The sequence below is a fragment of the Triturus cristatus genome, chromosome 2_2, assembly GCF_964204655.1.
Source record: "Triturus cristatus chromosome 2_2, aTriCri1.1, whole genome shotgun sequence".
Lineage (NCBI taxonomy): Eukaryota > Metazoa > Chordata > Amphibia > Caudata > Salamandridae > Triturus > Triturus cristatus.
This window is the reverse complement of record NC_140582.1, coordinates 1,004,251,941-1,004,274,957: the sequence shown is the minus strand read 5'-3', so window position 1 is coordinate 1,004,274,957 and position 23,017 is coordinate 1,004,251,941. Positions and strand designations below refer to the sequence as shown.

General features: G+C 39.5%; 1 protein-coding gene across 1 annotated transcript in view; it reads right to left on the bottom strand.

Annotated features, from left to right (window-relative positions):
• The window catches only part of STK32B (serine/threonine kinase 32B), a 1,850,878-nt gene that overhangs the window by 338,519 nt on the left and 1,489,342 nt on the right, over nucleotides 1–23,017 (bottom strand). Inside the window, exon 9 of the mRNA XM_085642433.1 lies at nucleotides 3,795–3,920. Coding sequence (XP_085498559.1) covers nucleotides 3,795–3,920 — 126 coding nt within the window. The remainder of the gene's footprint in view (nucleotides 1–3,794; nucleotides 3,921–23,017) is intronic.

Here is a 23,017-nt window from a genome sequence, read left to right as displayed (position 1 = left end):
CATATTATTGAAGAAAAATTGTTGTTCCAAATGATGGGCGTGAAGAAGAGTTGCAGGATTTCAAGATATTTCAGAGGTAGATTATCCATTACAGTCAACTAATACATTTAAGAGTTCCACTTAGAATTCTTGATCCACATATCCCATTTTCTGCATTTCTCAGGAACTCTCTTCTTTCTAAATCTTTCAGAAGTAGTATGAGGTTTTAGAAAGTATACATGGAAAGAAGGGTAGTCTTAGTTGTACAGTGACTGGATTAATAATATTGGAAATGGGGCATAATATCTCAGATTTTGTGTTGGTTGATGGACAGTGGATAGAAAAGTGTCACAGGAGAAACAACCTTATCTCCGATCTTGTAATTAGGAGCTGGTCTGCGGTGCTTATTGGTATCTCCGATTTGCAATTCTGATACATTTTCCAGATTACTGAGAAGTTGTCTTCCAGTCTCACATATGTTTTTATATTTTCCTGATCTGCCGAAATAGTTTCCTCAAAAGAGGAAATTGAAGCAAACGCAATGAATGAATTATATCCATAGTTGGAAAAAAAAAAACAAGCCCAAAGAAGACTTAATTGAAATATTATAGGTACATTTCTCATTAGGCAATGGAGTTTTTCAATTTGTCTGTTTAGGTTTTACAGAGCTTGACATTTTGTGTCTGTTTTAGTCGTTCAATCTATTCAGTTGTCAGAAAGAAATATTCTTGATATGTCTCCTGCAGTAGAAAGTGTGAACATGGGAGAGAGATGCTTAGTGTTGTAATCAACTATGACCATGATACAGGGAAGGACAGGTGACTCAGTGGTTACAGCTGCTGACCTTGGAACATGGGGAACACAATTCTGGAAAAATACAATTCCTAAGGTTTGGTGCATTTCTTTAAGGACTGTAGATAACTATATTGTCAATGGTGAGCAATCTTATCCTGTTGGCAGAATTTTCAAGATCTCATCCTTTTGCAAGGTTGTAGTAGAATCATGGCACATCTGTAGGACTAATAATCAAACATTTTTTTGGGAATAAATACATAATCTCTTACTAAAAATGCTTCCTTTATACAATGAGTACATGTCTAGTTTCTTTGCCTTTTCCTGTACAAGTTCAAAGAATACGTTTGCCACACTTGCAAGGAAAAAGGAGGATAAAAGAAAAATGTATTTGTTTAAAGGAAAAGGACCATTCTGGGTATTGTCTCAATAGGTAATTTGCTACAAAATGTGTGTGTTCCTAGAATGCATTTCCTCTTCCAATTGAATTTGATTTTGAATTGAAATCCTATGAGCTGTTACTGCATTCTGCTTGTTGGACTTCTTGAAGATTACAATGGTCAGTCTGAACTGTGACACGATGAATCTGAAGCCCGGGTCAGAAGCATCAGTCTTAAGGATAACAGGTTTGTAAGCTTTAGGTTGAAGAATTTGTACCTTGGTGTATCTTCATTCTAACTCTTAAAAATACCTAATGGCTTCAGGAGTCAAGATAAAATAATTCCCTTTCTTTAACAGAGCAGGTATAGGTGTTGTGATACATGCAAAATCATTGAAAACGTCATATAATAATTAGCAAAACTGACATTGAGTTGCATTCATAGATGCGGATGTCTTCTCTTCCAGAATAGCTATCCATACCTATCCCATCAGAGAAAACAACAAATCCCAAATAACTAATTGAAGTCTGATTGAAAAAACACCTTTCAGCCTAAGCCAACCAATGTTATTTTGAGTAACTTGCTCAGGAATTCTTTGAGAAGTTTATCACGTTTAGCAGGATCTTTAGAAAAATGAAAATATTGAGATTAGTAAGGGGGGAGCAGGTAGGAGAAAATTGAAAACTGAATCCATAAAGTACTGGAAGACTGCTGGTGCATTTTTAAAACCAAAATGCATACTTCTGTATTCAAAGTGCCCGAATAGCTTTGTAAAAGTAAGCTTCCACTCATCACTTTATTTGATTCAGATTAGGTAATTAGCTCCTCTGAGATAAAATTTTGTATAATACAAATTCCTGCACTTTGCATTGCGTTTTGAATTTCAGAAAGGAGAGAAAGAAGATATCTTAATTGAGACCTCCTATTTCAATGCAAGGCACAGTTCTATGCTAGCTTACTCAGGTATAAAAAAAGGAAGAACTAGCTCCAGATTTTGAAGATGTTATTTATTAATTGTTCAAATTCTTTTGAAAATATGTCTGAAGAGCTTCACACTCAATTAGAGACAGAGAATATACCTGTCCAAATGGAACTACTGCACCGGCTATCAGATTGATTGAGCAATTAAAATCGCTATATGGTGATAGAATCTATCAACTCAAAAAATACTTCAGAGAATTTAAGGTAGGCCTTGAGGATAGCTGGGCTACTATTTCAAAAGGTGAATGCTGTCTCTAAACTGAAGCCTTAATAGGGAGACTTTATAGATTGCAATTTTGCATGTACAATTCTTATCACCAAAACAATGCCTTAATGAAGGGGTCCGGTACGACTATATATTTACTATGCTGAGAACCCTAGACATTCATAGAATCACTAGATATTGGGGGACAAGCATTTACATCAACATCTAACCACTCTGTTGTTTCATTCACTGCCTCTATTATGTGCAGTGCATCCTTCTGAACCAAATACCTTTCAGTCTAATTCATGTCTACTTACGCAATAATCAACAACACGATTACAAACATGAAAAACTAACTGCTTTTCATGGTTGCGACTTAACAGTATTCTAAAAGGCAAAGTTATTAATTTGGCTCTGCTTCTAGAAAGAGAAATATTCCCCTCCACATCTACATCTACAGCAAAAGTGAAAAGTAAACACAGCTTTTAGACAGAAAACACTTGAACAGGGCAAGAAATACTGTGCTCTGAACCCCTTCCTAAAAGAAGACAGGATATTAAACTGAAAACAAACAAATGAAAAAATTATAACAAACAACTATTGCAAAATAGGGTCCATTAAAAATGCTAGATGACAACAAATAAGGTTGGTCTTACCAAGTCACCACACATTAATATCCAGTCAGGTTAGCAGGAAGACCAACATTAAAATATCCTATGGTGACATTTGCAACGTGAAAAGTGGCCTTTTACATGTTCAACGTGGTTATCCCAAACCTGAGTGTGTCTTACTTTTTGGTGGCTCAACAAGCCCACCCCTACAATATTTCTTCACCTCATGGTGTACCAAGTAACATCATAGGCAACTCCAGCTTCACACACGCATTGACAAATCTTTAACCATTACCCATTGAAAATCCTATAATTAGTTTCAGGTATAATCAAACACTAGGCTCAACATAGTAAAGCAGTTGTAACACCATATAAGGGAGTGATGGTGAAACATGATTAAGCCATGACAAGACCATCAAGGAGGTGAGGATCAACTAAAGGAATTGGCAAATTGTGATGTTTGATGAGTTTCAAGATCCTTACTGCCCTTTGTGATCCATCAACACGGTAAGCAACCATGCAAAGTAAGACATATTCTTGAATGAAACCAGAGCAGAGACCATGAGAAGTACCTAAAAAAGATGTTCAAAATTATGAAGCATAAAATACACATTTGTTTTTGAGCATTTGTCTGTACAGTCAGAATCTTTTTCACCTTTACCATCACTGTTTGTTTCCATTGCAACAGCATCTTACTCTTGCCATCACGCTAGTGCAAAATTCTATGATTATATATTTTAACACACTGTAGGCAAATTAGCCCATACACTGTTCTTGTAAATAAATAAAACATGGAAAGTTGGATTGCTGAATTACTTGTATTGTTTAATACAAATAACGACTCACATTTGGAACAAAGCCTGGGGTCACAGTCTTCTCCAGAACCGAGTCCCAATTCATATTGGCTAAATAAGGGGAGCTCTGGATGTCCGAGAGACTTGAAAGTCGGCACTCTGGGTCTTTTGTAAGAAGCTGCAAAAAAAACAATATTATTAGCTGTGCCACAGCGTCAGGAGACCCCTTCTAGTGAATACTGCACTATATTAATTGATAGACTGTTAGCAATATAGCTAGCTTGACAGACAGATGGGATGCATGGATGGATGGATGGATGGACGGATGATTAACACTGCACCAATTGATTTCAGGTAGATAAACAAATCCATATACAAAGGTATATATCTCATTTGACTTTGCTGATTGCATTCACTTGATTTGCTAGATACATGAATACCAGCATTAATACAAACAATACTACAGTACATCACAAAAATGCCATGACTGCTGAACAGTGGATAAACTGGGGAAAACTAGTCCTTGCTCCCCAAGATGCAGTAAGGATTTAGTGATGCGAATTACACGAGCTTGAGAAACTTGTATGTGAAAACAAAATGGTGATGATGATACGTCCTTCTCTCAAGAAACCAATATATATCATCATGAATAAGACACAATTTCATAATACGAAATAATAATAAGGTGAAACTATGTTTCTCCACTTGGGCTATTGTTACAAATGCAAAAGTAGTGGAGGTCATAAGTCACAACCAATTGAATGTTATAGGTCATATATATGAATAAACGCTATACTGTTTTTCAATAGGGGTCAAGGTACAAAGTGATCTTTGTCAAAAATCAATTAGCATTCAATAATGAAGAGGCACTGGCTTTGTATCTTTGGTCAGTCTTAAAGTATTTAAGAGTCAACTTTGTGTCACACACATTCATTGTTCGTTCCTTAATTTAGAGACTATGTAAAAAGTGTTACACAATCTCCTGCTTCCATATTTAGGGAAGGCAAACATTAGTTAGATTGGTGACTCTTTTACTTTTCTGTGCACAAATATGCTACATTCTCAGACAGTTTTTAAGCATTCCCAAGAAGATGTAAATTGATTGCTTTAGAGTAATTATGGAATACAAACGACCAAGAATTATCTCCCACTGGCAATTTCCTACTGAGCCCTGAAACTGCCAGATGTTAAACTCTACTGTTATTGCATTTGGGAGGGACCACTTTACTTGTTATTAATTTGAACAATGTTGTTCTTTAAATATAATGAGTGATGTTATTAAAGATGTCATTTAACATGTCATAAGTGATGTGTTATTTGAGGTCATAAAGAATGCATGTAGGAGGCAAAAGTTATAGTTAGTTGACAAACTATAACTGGGGTAGTTTAGGAGGTTGGAGGTTGTTTATGTTAGTTCTTGTCTCATTCCAACACCTAGCTATAATGCTACCTTAACCTTTGTTTTGTTTCAGTGAATTTCTAGGGATTTCAAAAAAACTAGTTAATGTCTTGGCAGTTAAGGCAACTATAACGTAAGTTTCACCTCGCTGTCTTATTACCATATTCTAAATTGTCCCAGTGGCCAAACATTATGGGGGCTGCCCATCCCACTGTACATACAATTTGCTTACCAACATGTGACTATTTTAAGAGTACATAGCTGGTAAATGGCTGAGAAGATTGGTAGAGTGAGTTAACAGATGTGGAATGGGGATGCTATTTTTATGCAGATATCGCTCTCTTTAACTGATTTTAGCTTGTTTAAACATGCTTTATAATACACTTTACTAAAAACCCATATCCCCCTCACATTTTTAACCTACTGTTTTCATATCTGCATTAATATGTAAGTTCTCATTTATTCCAGCCTCCCTAGGAAAGGCTTTAACAGCTCCTTTTCCAACAAATGTTTCTTCCTTTTATCTTGAATACAAAATGTTAATGCTCTATCGCTCCTCTATATGATCAAGGAACATCTCCGTGACTTGCAATATCCTTATATTGTATGGCACTTTATCCCGTATGTTGAATGCAGAAGCCCAGATTTCATGGCTTTCACATGGGCTGTCTTCAGTATCAACTTAATGGTTTATGGAGATTGTGTATTATAAGACTAGCAAACAGATAAATAGTGTTAAGGAGGTCTTTACCTGAAAGGGCATTTGCCATAAACATCTTAAAAAATAAAAATGGACTCCGGGCAAGTGGGTGACCATCTTTGAACAGTATTGCAAGAAAGCCAGCCAAAGATTTAAAAGTATGCTTTGTTTGCAGATAAAAACCTAATAAAATATATTTTGAATACATACATGCATATCAGTATAAAATAAAAATGACTACAGCAATTAGTCTCTGAAAACCGCTGCTTCAGGACAAATACAGAAAACATTGGCTGCAAACTGCTCCTTTAGGAGCCTCAGAGTATGACAATACATGTTGTTTATCCCACATTCTAGGTGTCTTGGCTGTCTGCATATTGTTCACCAAAGGGCTGCATAGAAAATGCATACAGCTTTTAATACATTTTAGATGAATGTTTACTTAACTTGTGTGAATAATTTTTTAAAAATATTTATGGCCATACTTTAATGCCATGATTTTTGAGATCGCGCTCACTTTGAAAACCTTCCCGCCGGACATTTTGGCATGTCAAGTTTTGTGAATAAACGCCCATGGGAAAAAAAGTGAGGGTGGTGAAAAAGAGTATCATTTCCCATCTTAGCTCCCATTGAAAAGGTTTGCTGAAAGATAGACGAAAACTGCTGGACAGATTTCCAACAAACTTGGAATGAGCATACATTTGTGTTAAAAAGGTGCTGGTTGAGATTTAAAGGGTTAACACTTTTGTATATATTTATTAAAATATGGAAATCAATCCTGTCAGTCACATTTTCAAAATTTAGCACAATATGATTCGCTGGTTTTATTTAAAAATAAATAAAAGAACTCCTTGAAATAAAAATATAAAAACTCTTTTAAGGGTTGTTTTTTCCCTGAGTGCCCCTGCCATCCTGGAAATGAATGATAAGCACTGAGTGAGTGGTACCATGCTCTTAGCATTGTCCTTGGAACTCTCACCACCCTGTGGGCAAAGCTAGCAGTGAACAAAGTGTCCCTGCACCGCCGCTGCTCTCACATTGATCCCAGGGACTCCCAAGGTCCTGAGTAAGAATGCACCTTGAGTACTGCCACGCTCAACTAGCAAAGCGCTCCCATTGAGGGCTAGAACTCAAGGAGCATTCACCATAGTGCCATTCACTTCTCATGCCTGTCTCTGGGGGAGAGTATGGTGCGGGAAAGCAGGCCCCCACCTTGGTGAACACGGGCAAAAAGAAAAACAGCTGCTGGGTCCTATGCTACTGAGGCTGGGCTAGCACTATTGCAGAGGTTATGGCCCTCTCCTGTGCCACTCCCACCAGGAAACTGAATTTGGACACCAAGAACGCCTTCATAGAAGTTAAGCTGATGGCCAATAGTATATTCATGTTGTTCTCCACTCTGATTTGATATTCTGGTAGTTTTCACTTGATATGGCCAATGATAATTTTCAAAAACATTCTTAAACTAACAAAGTTGATGAAGTCTGCCCATTAGGTATCATCACATCAAGCCTTGGCATGTTGTCAGGCTGCTAAGGGGTTGGCAATATTTTCTGTTAACTTTTCTTTAGTGGGTGATGCCTCCCACAATGCAATAAGCATGTATTGGACCAGGTAAGTTGGTCCTTGTGTTTTCACTGCCGATACGTGATTCTTTTGTTAATTACCCTGGCGAGGCATGTTTGAGTCTCACACTTTGCTGTGTGTTTTAAGTTACATGGCAAAGCTCACTCTTGATACTCCTTACATGGTCGCTGTGATTATTTGCTGAATTTTGGGCTTTCGTTCGTGTAATTAACTTATGGAGGAACTTTGACTCCCAGAATCCCCTCTCATACCTGTTGCAATTGGTAAATTAGCTCGTTCAAATCACTCGCCTGGCCTCTTGAATAGAACCCTGTTTTTCAAGATGCTGTTTGGAATTTGAGACTGGTTGTATATGTTGACCTGCTGAGACTGCAAATTAGAGCTATCAAGTAAGGCACAAAATAGTAAACATTTCATGCATTACACTTACCACTTGTTTGTTAGACTCCCAGCAACGTTGTTGTAATTATGCTATTTTTCTAGAGTTTCTACGAAATATGTGAATTAAGTATTAACTGCGTAGTCTCAGCTGTGTGAGTGCCGCTCTAACATTTGAAGAGGTGCTTTTTTCTTCTCCAGTTTCAGTGTAAGTCCATATGGTGGCTTTTTAATTGGGAATATTCTGTAAATTCTTCCTGTTTTGTTTTAACAAGGATTATCGATTGAGAACTCCCATTTTCATGTAGGTACTTTTGGCTGAGCTGGTTTTTCTGTACCAGGGCAGTCTGTCTCATTCTTACGTATTCATGCAATAGGGTGTTACTACCCCTCATTAGTTGTGCAAGTATTTAAAAATTCTCCTTCCTTCATTCAAATGTATTATTAGTCCTCAGTCAGTAGATATCTTTGGCCTGAGCACATGATAGCCAGGACTACTTTTAGCCTAGAGTCTATCTCTCTGGTATTATTCTTTTCTCAGTTTTTATTCCTTTTCACATAAGCCTACACACTGGGTCACTGGTCTGTCTTTGTCCTGTGTCCTCACTGATTATTACTACTTGTCACCCTCATTGTAGATAACGCTATCACTTATTCTTGGTTATTCATGCATGCAGTATGGGGTATGTCTTATTTGTGTATTTATCACCTTCAATAAAATCAACCTTCTAACTATAATTTATATGAATGGTTTTATAAAAGTAAATAGATTGGAATGTGTGTATTGTATTAGGCATTTGCCTACTCACAACACATCCACGACTGTTAGTTGAGTAAGTGAATATAGATCTAATTATCCATTAGGCACTGAGAAGAGATCCCAAACCATGCTCATTTACTTCTATTTTGTATTTATTATTTAGTATGAAAAGTTGGGCTAAAAACGTTAGTTGTTTCCAATCATGATGTTTTACAATAAATTTGCAATTGTTATTTATATTTGACACTGCGAGGGTGTAGTGTTTCATCCATGTGTTTCAACTGAAGTAAAACGCACTCAATATTGCATACCTGTCATGTGACCAAGGCCGTTGCAGCTGCCGAAACGGGTTATGGCTGAAAGCTGATTAAAGAAAGAAGCACGAATCCGCATGGAGTGGGCTCAGTTTGTTTTTCAAAAGCATGTCCGTTTAACCAGCGTCAGTCTCTGAGTAGGAAGGCCCCAGTTCCGAAACGCGTCAGGAGGAATCTAAGAAGAGTCGGACTGAAATTGCTGGTTTTCGTTTTAATAAAAGGTTGAAGAAATCAATTTGCAGCCGAGTGCGTCCTCCTCGCCTCAGGGCACTTTGTGAAGATGTTATTGAACACGGCAGCCCGGCCGCGGAGGACAGCATCACCAGTAATTAAAATATGGGGCCGAAGGGGCTTTGAACTGTGCTAACCCCAGGCACTGCAAATATGTAATATGAATAACCACTGATTTTCACTCTGAGGCCCACTGGGGTTGACATTTTTCCAGTAAGAGGACAATTGTGTTTACAGAACCCACTGTGGTAATTATCGGTTTGAGTGAACCACTACAGGTCTCAGCATGCTAAGAAAATGCAACTCACCTGAGAGGCCCACGAGGAGTGCATGCAGAAATGGTGCCAGCAAGCATGTCCGTTAAACCAGGGTCAGCCTCTGAGTAAGGATCGCCCAGCTCCCACACGCGTCAGGAGGAATCTAAGAAGACTCGGATTGAAATTGGTGATTTTCGTTTTTAAAAAAAAGGTTGAAGAACCCAATTTGCAGCTGAGTGCGTCTTTGCCTCAAGGCATTTTTTGAAGATGTTTTATACATATTTATATAAAGATTTAAGTTGTTGATTTTTGTTCTATTTTTGTCTTCTTTAGGTAACATATTGTTTATGCAAACTTATTGTGAATTGTATTTTCTGCAACACTCTTTGCCGTGATGATGGCCCTAGTCCATTCTACCGTTGGGCCAAAACATCAACGTTTATCTAATTGATATGGACTACCATAGTTTATTCTATAACTCTCTATGGTATATGTTTGATTCTTCAGATTCAAATATTTTTGTTATGTATTGTTGTTGAATCACTGGCAGCTATCTACTTTGTATATATCTTATATCAATATGATATGTGTTGCTTTGCAATCTCAGATTTTTCTGATTAAAACACTTATGTCAGACATATCCTCGAGTTTCTGTATGTAAAGGTTAGTGGACTAAATCAAAATCGGTTGGTATGAAAGAGGTAAGATTCACGACATTTTCCTTCACAACTGTTGTTGGGTTTGTATACTTCTCTGTATTTTGTTTCTTTCTCTTTTTTTCCCAATGTTTATGATATAGCATAACTATGACTGGTTAACGCTATCCCAAGTGAACCATAGTCAATTGTTACAATAAAACCACAGCATATCAACGGCAGTGCCACATAAGTCCTGGGCTGGCATAGACACATATCCTTTTTTCTGATGCCCCAGAGAGGGCAAAAGCACCACCAATGTACCAATAAGTGTTTTGGGCTGCCAGAAGTGACTCAAATGATAAGTTGACTGATCACCTGTTTGAGCTACAGGGCTACAACAAGCTTCGTGAGGCCTTGTCCTTCTTTCCAGCTGGCCAGTCTCAACTGCACCTGGTCCCCTCAGCTGGACTCTGTGAGAGTGAGTTATAACCCCCAGGTACTGTCGGCCCAGGCCCTGGACCCATGGATGTGGTCAGAGAATACTCCTCCCCACCAAACTGAAAGCTACCCTGGACTAGACGCCGAGCATACATGCCCACAAACTTCGTCAAAGCTGAACAACACTCAATTGATGGCTTCTTTGAGCTTGCCAATGAGCAACATCCAAGCAACTCTACTACCCTTCTTTAAAAGCATCACTGGGCCCAATGCTGTGCAGCCTTCGATTGATACTGAGACTGACACAGATCCTTGCCAACGTCAAGCCCTTCCTCTGATTCAATCTCCCACCTGGTAGCGCTGCAGACTTTCTACCACCATAAAAGTTTCTAAGTGAGAAAGGAACTTTGTGACTAGGACGATCTTGGCCCTTGAATCAGACCCACGCTCTATAGAGGTGAAGGGGCCGAGTTCCTCCCTACCAAATTACTGTGAAACTCATGGCCGATGGACCTTTGTTGCCTGCTGAGAAGTGTAGAAGAGAGAAATAGATCATTTAAATAGTACCACAATTTATAAGAACATGACTATGAAGAATCACAGACTCCAAATTCCAAGTTAGTGGATTTACTACAAAGCCAAAAACTACTGGATGCACAAGCACCTCATTCCGAGGTTGTAGAAATACATGGGTACTAATACAAATCTGAACCTATGAGCTAATCTTATGCGATGGATCATAAACAAAACGACAATTTCCAGAAGCAGAACACAGACAATTATTGCCCCCACATCAAGATCCTTCTTCATCTGTGAATGAATAAAGAACATACATCTGTCCCTACACTAACACTATCGTGACATCCCTACTTAGCATTTCCCAGGCAAAATCAGGAAAAGGTGTCAGCGCATGAAGACTTCCTAAGAAGTACACTCACGTAGTATGGGTCAAGTAGCCAAAAGCTACGGAGCTCATTCTAAGATGCTCCTTCTCCCTCCTTCGATCCCCTCACCTCCTCTCCTAACTCCACCCAGGGGCACTGTCCCTAATACAAAATCACAAAACATAAAACTCATAGGTGATTTTCCACGTGGTTTCAGTGCTCCCAGCTCCTGGCTAGGTGACCTTGTTTCCCAGGCCTCCCTCAATGAGGAAAAACACTGTCTCCCACTTATCAGTTCTCCTTGCTCGTTTGTATCACATGCTCCCGTGCCTAACTCTCCTAAAAAAAGACGTTATTCTAACTAACAAAGACGACTGTCTCCACCTACACATGAATTTCACTAGCAGCCCTATTCTTGAGCCCCCAGGGAAAATTCATTTCAGGCCAACAGAAATTGGCCAACATAAGAGTGAAACGTTTCTGCCTTTTGAATACACACATGAGTGAAAATTTCATTTAGGCCTTTCTACACCATTACATTACAAAAGCACATCAAATTAATTTTTATTACAAACAACTTATGAAATCCTACACGTTAAGCATAATTAATAACATCTATGTGCACATTTTATATGATGCACATTTAAATCAGAAAGCGTTACATCACATGTGAGCAATTTTGTTAGATAAATGACATCTAATATTATGGATTACGATATTATACCATGAATGCTACTTGGACTCTTTGCATGGCAGGACACTTTTCCTACCATTTACGCTTTCACATGTTATTACTGAACACCTTCTAATGATCAAATGTTAACACAATATATATGAGGATGCGGACTATCCATGATTATGATGCACCCCTACAAATAACAGAGCACCATCGTGCTCCATCAGAGGTCTGTTTTACCTGTGGTACAGTCCAGTGCGACCAGCTGCTGGCATTCAGTGCTTTTATATGAGTATTTTTTAAGACAAAATTTTAAAATTCATATCTCTGATTCTGCTACTTGAATTTTTGTTGTTTTCATGTACTTTCATTAATGAAATATTCTCAGTTTTCAAAATCACTTTAGGATCATCGGTGTATTGTGTTTTATCACTTAATAACTGTTTGAGTATTGCATAAATACTTACACATTGCCTCTAGGTTAAGTCTGGGTGCTCTGTCACATAGATACCAGAGGGTTGAGCAGAGGTTCTACTGAATGAATTTTGTGATTTCCCCTGACAAGGATTGTGGTTATTTTTTGAGGTGCATTCCTCCCCAACTATACATTGGAGATATAGAAAAATGATTACAATTAACCCAATTTTTTTTAATTACGGCTCCGTTGACAAGAGCAAAAATATTTGCAGATGTCATTGGGCCTCAATTATCAAATATTCCTATTCTCATGAACATGTTTCAGCAGATCAATTAAGTCAAATCAGGTCAGTGGCTTTCATCAGGAAGTCAATTCAAGAATTCCATTTATTTAAGTGTAAATTCACATGCTGGCTGTCTCAGAATACTTTGAAGTGTAATGGGGACAAGGTACTTTGCTGTTCTAGAACTTGGATGTCAGATTTACTCCTCAACGACTTCTGACCTTTGCCGTTGGAAGTTTGTTGCTCACTTTTATCAGGAGTTAGAAATATGATCTTTTATATTGCCAGTGATTTATCCTTGACATCTCATGTCATTGAGCTGACTACTCATGTTTCTCCCTCTTGAGGATCCCACAAAACATCCTCCCATTTCCTCTTCTCCCTCCATCTTTGGCAGTTCAAGTAACCAGTCTGATCCTGCTAGAATATGGGTTTCTTTATTTTCTGGATTCCCTGACTCGTTATTCAAGCATCTGTATGGAGTTGGGATGGCTGTATCCCAATTAGACTTGAATCTTCCTCGCTGCCATAGATAAACCCCACTGGTTTCCTGAATCTACTGGATCCTTTTAAATTCCCTGTTTGTTGTACAAAGGACCTTTTGTGGTGCTGGACCGGCCTACTAAGTTTTAATAGTATTACTCAGCCCATTGCCTGTGCTAGTTGGAGGTGAACCCCTGATACAACCAAAATTCAAATTGGATCGGCTGGGTGACAAATCATTCTCTGTTCGGGTAGCTCAACAATTAAATAGTTTGCCTCCCACCTCCCCTCTTCTTTGCTCTATCCCCAATTTGTTCCACTTAAGGACGAAACTCAAAGCTTGGCTGCATAGCCGTTAGCAGTGTCTCTATCCTGGGATATTGTTGCCATTCTTTTCACAACACCAGGACAGTTTTCTTAGATAATGACAGTGCTTTACAAATTAGAATACAATACTATTAGGGAACACACAAATAAATCAAGCACACTCTCCAGTATATATTATTGTAATACTCGCTTGCAGCTGGGGTGCATGAATGCCCTTTTTGCGAGACATGAAAAGTAAAAACTTTCAATGGTAAGACACAAGCTTTGTGCTATGGGTTTATTTTAGAAATTTGGAAAATGGTGTAGATTTGTTACATTTATGGGTAAAACGTGCCCAAGTAGCAATTCATAGGTCCCAACACTCTTAAGATAGTACACAAAATAGCATTTCAACCTAAATCAACAGCTACTTTTTTAACCTGAAAGAAAGAAATTTGAGAACTAGCCAAGATGATTCAAGGTATTGTACCCCTTTCGATGTTTCTGGTGTCCAGATATGGACTGAGAGATATTTCCCCCAGAAATCTATCTGTGAGATTATTAACTTTAAAGATCTACTACTTTGGCTTGTACATAAAGATTAAGGTTTAAGGACAGCCTTCGCAATCAGTAAAACCGAAGTTATGACATGTTTAAAGTTTTTCCTAAAAGCTGGAGCCTAAAAGATCGAAGCACCAACCATGGACATCTAGTCATGCAAGACCGGGTCAAAGTAGAAAATTGTGGCCGACCACAATCAACTGCGCGTCGGATACAAGAACTGAATTGGACCATGTCAGCACTTATGTTCGGACTTAGAAGTATTTCCCAAAAAAAGTTCTGAAAAGGCAAAGTTCACCGGGGCAAGGCTACAGGTGGTATCCGAGGAAGCTGCGTCACCTTTGGGGAGCCACTGGATGAAGTCTCAATGAATATTTCTGCATTTAGACTTAGTCAGTTTTATGGAAGTCGAAAATATCCTGTGGGATGAGGCAGGAGGCTGGAGCCTACGAGAGTTCCAGGAGCCAGATACCTCTTTGGCAAAGGACCGCTCAACAGGATTTGCTGCTCTGGAGAAGAACATAGCTGGAGCTACTGCATAGTCAAGCTGAACAGAGATGCACCCCCGGTGGATTGACAAGCAGGTTGGTTCTGTTTTCCCCTTGGTTCTCATAGCATTTTTTAGTAAAATTTTTCTAAGTTACACATTTTGGATTTTTGATATCTGGGCACTTTTAGCACCCCCACCAAGAGCCTAGGACTGGAGGACTCAGGCTGGGTCCACGTGCAGGTTCAAGATGGTGGGAGCCTGTGTCTCTGAATAGGAGGCCAGCCAACTAGCCCTTGCAGTCACCTTAGTGTCCTGGGTTCAAGTGATGAAGCAGGCCTTTTCAGGGTGCAAGGCAGTCTCCACGGAGCAAAACAGTGCTTCCGGGTGCAGTAAAGCAGTCTTGTGGATTAAACAACAGACCAAAGAAGCTGCCAGTCCTCTGAGAGTCCTTCTGCAAGTCCAGAAATTGAGCTGTAGAGTTGGTCTGAGGGCCCTATTTTTATACCTTGTGCCGTCTTTGACATTAGGAGAAGTTTCTAGAGGTCTCTCTTTGAAGTGCTTAGAATTTCCTGACTCTCCAGCCCTGGCTCCAAGCTGGCTGTTGGAACAATGCAGTTGTGATAAGCCATTTGTGTGAAGGCCGATCACAGCAAATTCAGTATCAAGTGAGACTGTGCCCAGCTCTGCCCCCTAAGTCATTCTGCCAGCAGATGGCCCATTCAAGCACATCTAATCCCTCTGTTCTTTGGCTGTCTGGGAGGAATTCAGAAAGACCTAACTGCCAGCCACACCCATTCATGTGACCCATGGTAGGATGCACGTGCCAAATGGCTCAGGCAGAAAAATGCCAACTTTCTAAATGTGGCCTTTTCAAAATTGCAATTTAAAATCTGACTTTAACATTAAAGATAATTTTTAATTGCAGTTTCATAAATGCCAAACATGAAGTGCGTATCTGTCCCCGGTCAAAAATTAGCACTTATTAATTGTTATAAGGCAATCCAATGGGACAGGAGGCCTCACAACATAAATTTAGGAGTTTGTCACAATTGGGAAATGAAAATTTAGCAGTTCAAGTCCAACCTTTTAATTACAATGCACCCTGCCCTATGGACTACCTAGGGCCTACCTTAGATGTGACTTACATGCAATAAAAGGGGAGTTTAAGGCTAAGCGAGAAGTTTATATTGTCAAGTCGAATTGGCAGCTTAAAACTGCCTTCAGGCTGGAATGGCAGGCCTGTTACATGTTTTACGGGGCGTCCTAAGTGAATGGCACAATATGTGCTGCAGGCCCACTAGTACCATTTAATATACAGACCCTGGGTATATGGTGTACCACTCTACATTGAATTACTAAATATGCCAATCAGGTATAAGCCAATTTTACCATGTGAAGAGGAGTGAGCACAAGCACTTTAGCACTGGTTTACAGGTGTAAAGTGCACAGAGTACTAAGGCCAACAAAAACTAATTTCTTCAAAAGCATGAGGGAAACAGACAAAATGTTTGGGGGAAGACTAAGGCTGACACGTCTTACAATTAACATATAATATTGTTGTTCTTATTTTTCCCAAATTTTTAACCCACATAGATAAATATTCACTGTTTTTAGATTTATCTCTGTATATATATCAAGATCTGATTGTGCCTTTTACTTGTATCCCCCAGTTTGTCATAATCTAGACAGCATGACCTCTTAAATTCAGAAGCAACTCCAGACTTATTAATGCCTACACAACATAGAACAGCAAGCAACCTAAATGAATTTGGCTGCTCTCTGGGAAAGCTACTAGAGTCCAGAGCAGAGGTGAAATTGCTTCTATCTGGAAATTCCTTAAGGATGCAAGAGGCATCAGCAACAGCAAATAATGAAAAACATAAGGTAGGGATTAAGTAGACAAAAGTATTAGAGACAATACCCAGTCCTTTTCCTTTAAAACAAAAATCCTCCTATCAAGTACGCTCCAATGAAATATAATAGTATTTCTAGGGTCTTGAGAAGAAGAAATCATAAATTAGCTTCAATCTAATACAACAAAGAACAAAAAGGAAACACAACATTAATTTTAGCCGAGGCAGTCGCAAATAAATTGATTTAATATAAAGTCACCCCAAACTAATCTTAAGTAGGAGCACCACACTTGCACAACTATAAGAGAACCTGCTGTGTTTCAGCTAGTACTTTTGTGGACACTAATCTGAATGAATTATTAGAGCAGACTGTCGCAACGTCTCCCAATCAGATCACCATCTTCAATTGGGATGAATAGGAGCTGTCATTCTGAATTTGGGCAGACTCCTGTGTTCAGATCTGCAAGATGTGACCCACACGGACATACTGCCCCTCTTTTCGAGTAATCCAGTGTGTGTTGATGCTGAAGGGAATCCAAAGATGCAAGATCTAGAGGAACTTGGGGTCCCTCCCCTTCTGCCAACCACCAATGGGAGGAAAATGAAACTGGAATAAACTAGACCATCTCAGTTATACAAAGCGTTTATGATCTATAGGAGTGAACCATGAAACATGCATACCATGAACAAACCATTCGAAAGGAAAATTAATATGATCTGACATCACCAGTGCAATTATTGAGCTACTAAAATACCAGCACAGTCTGCATAAGACGGTGCTCCTTCGCCTTAAACACGCATAAATTATACGTGGAATAAATATTTTGAACTCGGATATTTTAAATTGCAAAAGCAGAATCGTGAAGTGGTGAAATTAGAAGCAGTTTCGCGTATCATTTCAATTGCAAGGACACTTTAAACAAATTAATTAACGATTACTCTTCTTTCAGAACATGTGAGAAATAAAAAACGGAACAATATTTGCTGAAGTGGAAAATGAATGGGCTGATGAATTACGTATATTAACAACACCGCTGTTTTTAGAGAAAATTGATGTTTTGGGTATGGATAGTGGAGCGATTAATTTCTGTAAAAGAGAGTCTAACTATTTTTCCCCTTGAATTCAAGATTACTACAATAGAAATACACAGCAAAATAAGGGGCTGAGATTTACATTCAAGCCTGATCTTATGTTTATGTTTTTTCCTATTCACATTCTTTTGTTTAAAAAATATTTGTATTCAATTTTCTCTTTAAACATGTCATGTCATCAAGCAACCTATTCAATAACAAAGCAACATAGGGTAGAGCATACGGAGCCTTTGGTGGTTCATCAATACAGGACATAGTCAGTTTAGACCCAAGTGGCCATTATCTGGCAGTACAAGTTTCAACACGCTAAAGCCCTGGCCTTCAGAGGCCTTACATGTTTGAGTATTACGTGGCATCCCCAGTTGTACGACGGTACAATGCAGGTAAAGACATTGTATGCCTTTACCACGCATTTTTTACCACGCATGTTTTCACCATGAACATGCTTTTACAATGCATGCCAATATCACGCATTATTTTTATATATAAAAACAATGTATTTGTGGGGGGGAGACCCTCCACACCCCCAACTTATCTTAAATCCATGGTAAAGGCATGCGTTGTAAAGTCAGGCATGTGGTGACAATTTGCGTGATAAAAAATGCGTAGTAAAGGCACAACAAGGTAAAAAACTCATTGTAAAGGCTGTTTCCCGGCATCCCCATGTACATAAAGGTTATAATGTTTAAGCCAGGGGCCCTACACCCTACGAAACGTCCTGGACAGCCTCTTGCCTGATAGGTAACGCTCTCTGCCGCCATGTATAGGTCCATTCCCCGCGTCCATTCCTGTAGGGTAGGTGTTTCAGAGGCTACCCAGTAGCGTACCTAGATTTCCAAAGAGGATCTTGCTTCTGGGTACGTCTACTTCTGTGGGGACTCCTAGTATCTTGTTAAGTTCCTCAACTATCTTATGCCAGTAAACACGTATCTCGGAGCATGGCCGTAATGTGTGCTTAAAGGACCCTATCTCGTCTCCCCCTCTCAAACAGTTGGGTGCAGTGGCCCTACCAATTCTGTGGAGGTGAGCCATAGCATAGTAAACTCTATAGAGGACTAAAAATTGAATAAGACGCAGGCAAGTTTTAATTGACAACTCTCTAGGGTGCATCGGGGCTGCTTCACAGTCTGTGGAGTCTAGTTCACGCACTTCATTTCCCCAGGTTTCTTTTAGTTTCATCAGGGTGTCAGGGACAATGGTTAGGATAGTCTTATAGGCCCATGAAACTGTCTTCTAAGTTAATTCCCCCCGGAGGAGCCTTCATTTAAGTGGAGCATATTTCTGGAGGTTTTCCATCTCTATTATTTCTGCCTGCCAGGCATGTTTTAGCTACAGGCATTTAAAATACTGGGTTGTGTGTAATCAGTAATCCTGCAATAGGTAGCTGAAGGGAATCAATGCACCCTTTCTATTCACATTCTTAGCAGTATAGCTTGAACACTGTTCCACCCACAATGTTTAAGCCCCTGACAAATGTAATCAATTTGAATGTACATTTTGGTAGTATCTGATTGCATCCTTTTCCCTCCCAAAATATTTTATCTCAAATTATTAATAATAAGTGAGATTGCCTCTATGTGGCAGAACATCCAAAAAAGTAAGAGGGTTCCTAAAATTTTACATGCTTGCAGTAATTGACTCTGCAAATCTGGTTGTACAATCTAATTAATAATATCAGAGAAAATGTTGACATCCTCTGATTTTTTGGATACAAAGGGATAAAATATTCAAATTATAGCAGCAGATTTCTTCTACTACTAGCAATCAAACACCCAAATGGTGATGGAACGAATGCTTACAAGTAGTCTAATCACTGGCAATTGCTCAGGGAAGCATTACAACCCATTGTTTTTCATGCACTGTACTACTTTAGAAAGAAGGCCTGACTTAGGGTTTGGCGGACAGGGTGAATACAGACAAGTTGGAGGAAGACTTTACAGCAGTAGACTTTCGTACGCCATCCAAATTTCAAGCAAAAGCAACAGTTGATGGACAGAATGCAGAACAATGTCATACTTTCACCCCAGTACAGAGATCTGGGCCTAAACCCATCGTTTTTTTGCTCACCATGCCATTCCAGTTTGAACCCAGCCATATGCAAATCAGTCTTGACCCTGTGCCTCATGGGAACAGTCCAGCCAGAACTGCCAAGCTAGGTCCTCCCTGGACTGGAAACAAGCATCCTAGGACCGGTTTCGGGGTTTCACCCCTCTTCAGCCAGGATAGCTTGATTCCAGTGGCATGAAGATCACTGTACATTGGAGGGAACCACCCTTACCTATCAATGTAGAAAAGGTTTGACGGACAGCTCCGTAAAACTTGATGGCCTTTTCAAACTTTTTTTTTTCAAAACAAACTTCTAAAGTAAGAGTTTGTTTTCTTATAATAGATCTTGTTATTTATATAGTAAGTGAATTCACATCACGATTTATACAGCCACCTCACATGCAGTGCATATAAAAGTGGGGTATCAAATTACGATGCATATAGCAAGTGTATAACAAAACATAAAAAACAGAAGATCCACGGGTCTATAGAGCGCAATGCAGGGCTCTAAAGCACCATCAGTACAATCTTACACTTCCTACTCAAACATAGGGGGAGTCCTATTAAACGGACGGAATCCCATCACCTACTGAGGTGGCATGCTTCATCATCTGGTATCTCCTCTAGGTCACAAAACCTAGTGCAACCAAGGGCTACAACCCCCTCACTGTGAGGGAGGAGCACAGGGATGTTTTATTGGTCAGTTGATCAGATCTCCTATGACTTCCTGTAATGATCCTCTAACACAGTTATTATCTCTTTCCTTCATTTACTATGAGCTTGTAGCTTCTCTCGGTTCCCCTCTTACATGTGATTTTCTTTTTATTGATTAACTTGGCCTAACTGTGTCAGTCACAGAACCTTTCTCTGCTCACCACAGTTCACTTGGTTTTTCATTGACAGGTTCATTGGTTTCCCTTTCTTTTTTTTTGGGTGATATTTCTGTTCCTTCGTAATTGTTAACTCACTACTATGTCTGCTGACATTTTTCTGGCAGTGATCACATATATTTTTATATTTATATCTTTTTACTTTGTTCTTATGACTTGGAACTTCTGAAACACCCTTGGTCCATGTTTGTGTTGTATTTAACCACAAATAAATTAACACATTTAATACATGGCACGAACCTCCTACGTCTCATGCATAAAATATCCTGGTTTAAAATGTAAGCAAGATCAACATTTGTAACACAGAGATACTTATCAGGCAAATAACCTTGCACAACTCATTTGGGAAATTGTAACACATTTAGCCAGTTTGATTACTGAGAGATATGCACATACTTAGGCTTGACTTGTTATAGTTGGTTTATTGTTCCTCCTATTTACATTCCAAAGTACTATGGAGCCCATTTGCAAAGCCAGTTTCAACTGTATGCATACAGATGATTTCACACTTGCCAGGACTCCTTGCAGGTGTAAGTGCATTTACTGCTGCAGATTTCTTTGCACAAGTGTGGAGAAATCTGCAGTAGCAAATTCCACTTAAGGGGTGGGAAGTAGACTTTCTAAGACTTGGTTTGCCTTGGTAGTTTGGAAACGTTCGCAACAGATTTCAGGGGAGGTGGGGGTGAAGTATTTGTGTCCCTGAGACTTCAGAACAGGAGGCCAGCACACACAGGCCCTTGGAGATTCTTCTTCAAGCAGGTTCACAGCAAGGTTTTAGTTTTTGTCCTTTCCTTGGCAGAATCAGCAACTGCAGGCCAACCCCACACAGCACAGCAAAGGTTCCTCTTCAGTCCAGAAGTAATCTAACGTTCTGGGGTTTAAGGTCCTCCACTTATACACCAATTTGTATTTTTTCTTCTTTGTGCATGGATTTCTGAGCCCAGTCCAAACCAGTTCTGTCCTCACTGATGCAGTATGACCAGAGGAGTTGGAGACAGCAATGTGCAAGGGAGACAGACCCTATTCAGGTGCAAGGAAAACTCCTCCCACTACTCTAAATGCAGCCAAGGTCTATTCAGCTCAGCTCTGAGTCATCCAGGAAGGGCCAGGCACACCTCAACCCCCGCAGTGGCTGTCTCCAATGAATGCTCATCTACAGCTCCTGTCACTCCAAAACCAGACAGTCAATCCACAAACAGGCAGTGGCACACAGAATGGTTAAACAAGAAAATGCCTACTTTCTAAAAGTGGCATTTTCCAACACACACTTTAAAAACTGTCTTCACTAAAACATGTGTTATTAAATTCTGAGTTCAGAGAGCCTAAACGTTATTCTTCTATCTCTCATTCTATCTTATGGGACAGATAGCTTTTAAATATTGAAAAATGAAATTGGCGGTATTTCACTACCAGGACATGTCACACACACCAGTACATGCCCTATCTTTCACATACACTGCACCTTGCCCATGGGGGTACCTTGGGCCTACCTGAGGGGTGTCTTACATTTAAGAATAGGGAAGGTTAGGGCATGACAAGTGGGTGCACTTGCCAGGTTGACATGGCAGTTTTAAAAATGTGTGCAGACCCTGCAGTGGCAGGTCTGGGATACCTTTTCAGGGCTACTCATGTGGGTGGCACAATCAGTGGTGCAGGCCCCCTAGTAGTATTCGATTTACAGGCCCTGGTACACTCAGTGTACTTTACTAGGGACTTACCAGTAAATCAAATAGCCAATCTTGGAAACACCAATCCATAAACACAATTTATCCAGAAAGCATATGCACTTTAGCACTGATCAGCAGTGGTAAAGAGCCCAGAGTCCTTTTGCCAACAAACACAGGGTCAAAAACAGGAGGCTAAAAAGCAAAAAGTCTGGAGGTGAACTCGCTGAAAAAGCCAAATCTAACAATGGAAAGAAAGTAAAATCTGCTCTGTAGTTGTAACGAGGGACTGGAAGTGCTCTCTAAAGGTAGGGTGGGTGGTCTCCTGGTAGCTGAAAGGACATAAGGATAAACAAAGTGTACTGCATATCAAAGAACAAGCTGACCATTTGTGATTGGACTTCACTGGACAATGCAGTAGGCCCTCATGGAGTAAGACCTGGTCCCTGGAATTTTGGAATCTATAGCACTAACCACTAGCAGATTTTTGAATACTGAGTAAAGTCATTATTGGAACTTTGGAGACTGAGACAAGGTACTTAGGATACCTATGAAAGACACGACCTTTTGAAGTTTGTCCTACTCTGCGGCTTAGTATCATAATTGAAGACCTCAGCAAGACACCAGATTTAACTATCTAACTGCGAAGGAGCCTTACTGGTTACTGTACTTATTGCCGTATCGAACAAGTTTGACTTTCGGAAAAAAGGCTAAATCTCAAGGTAAAACTTTGACCAGCTAGTCTTGCTAGGCCTCTCCAACCCCTTTTTAATCACAGTTGGCTTTATATCATGGAAAAGTCATTTTTAACTTTTTGCTTATCATTTTGTTTGTTTATATTACTAAATTGGTTCATGGATTTCTTGTGTTGTTTCATGACTTTAATATTATCTTAGTGCTACTTAATTAACTAACATGAATTTTACT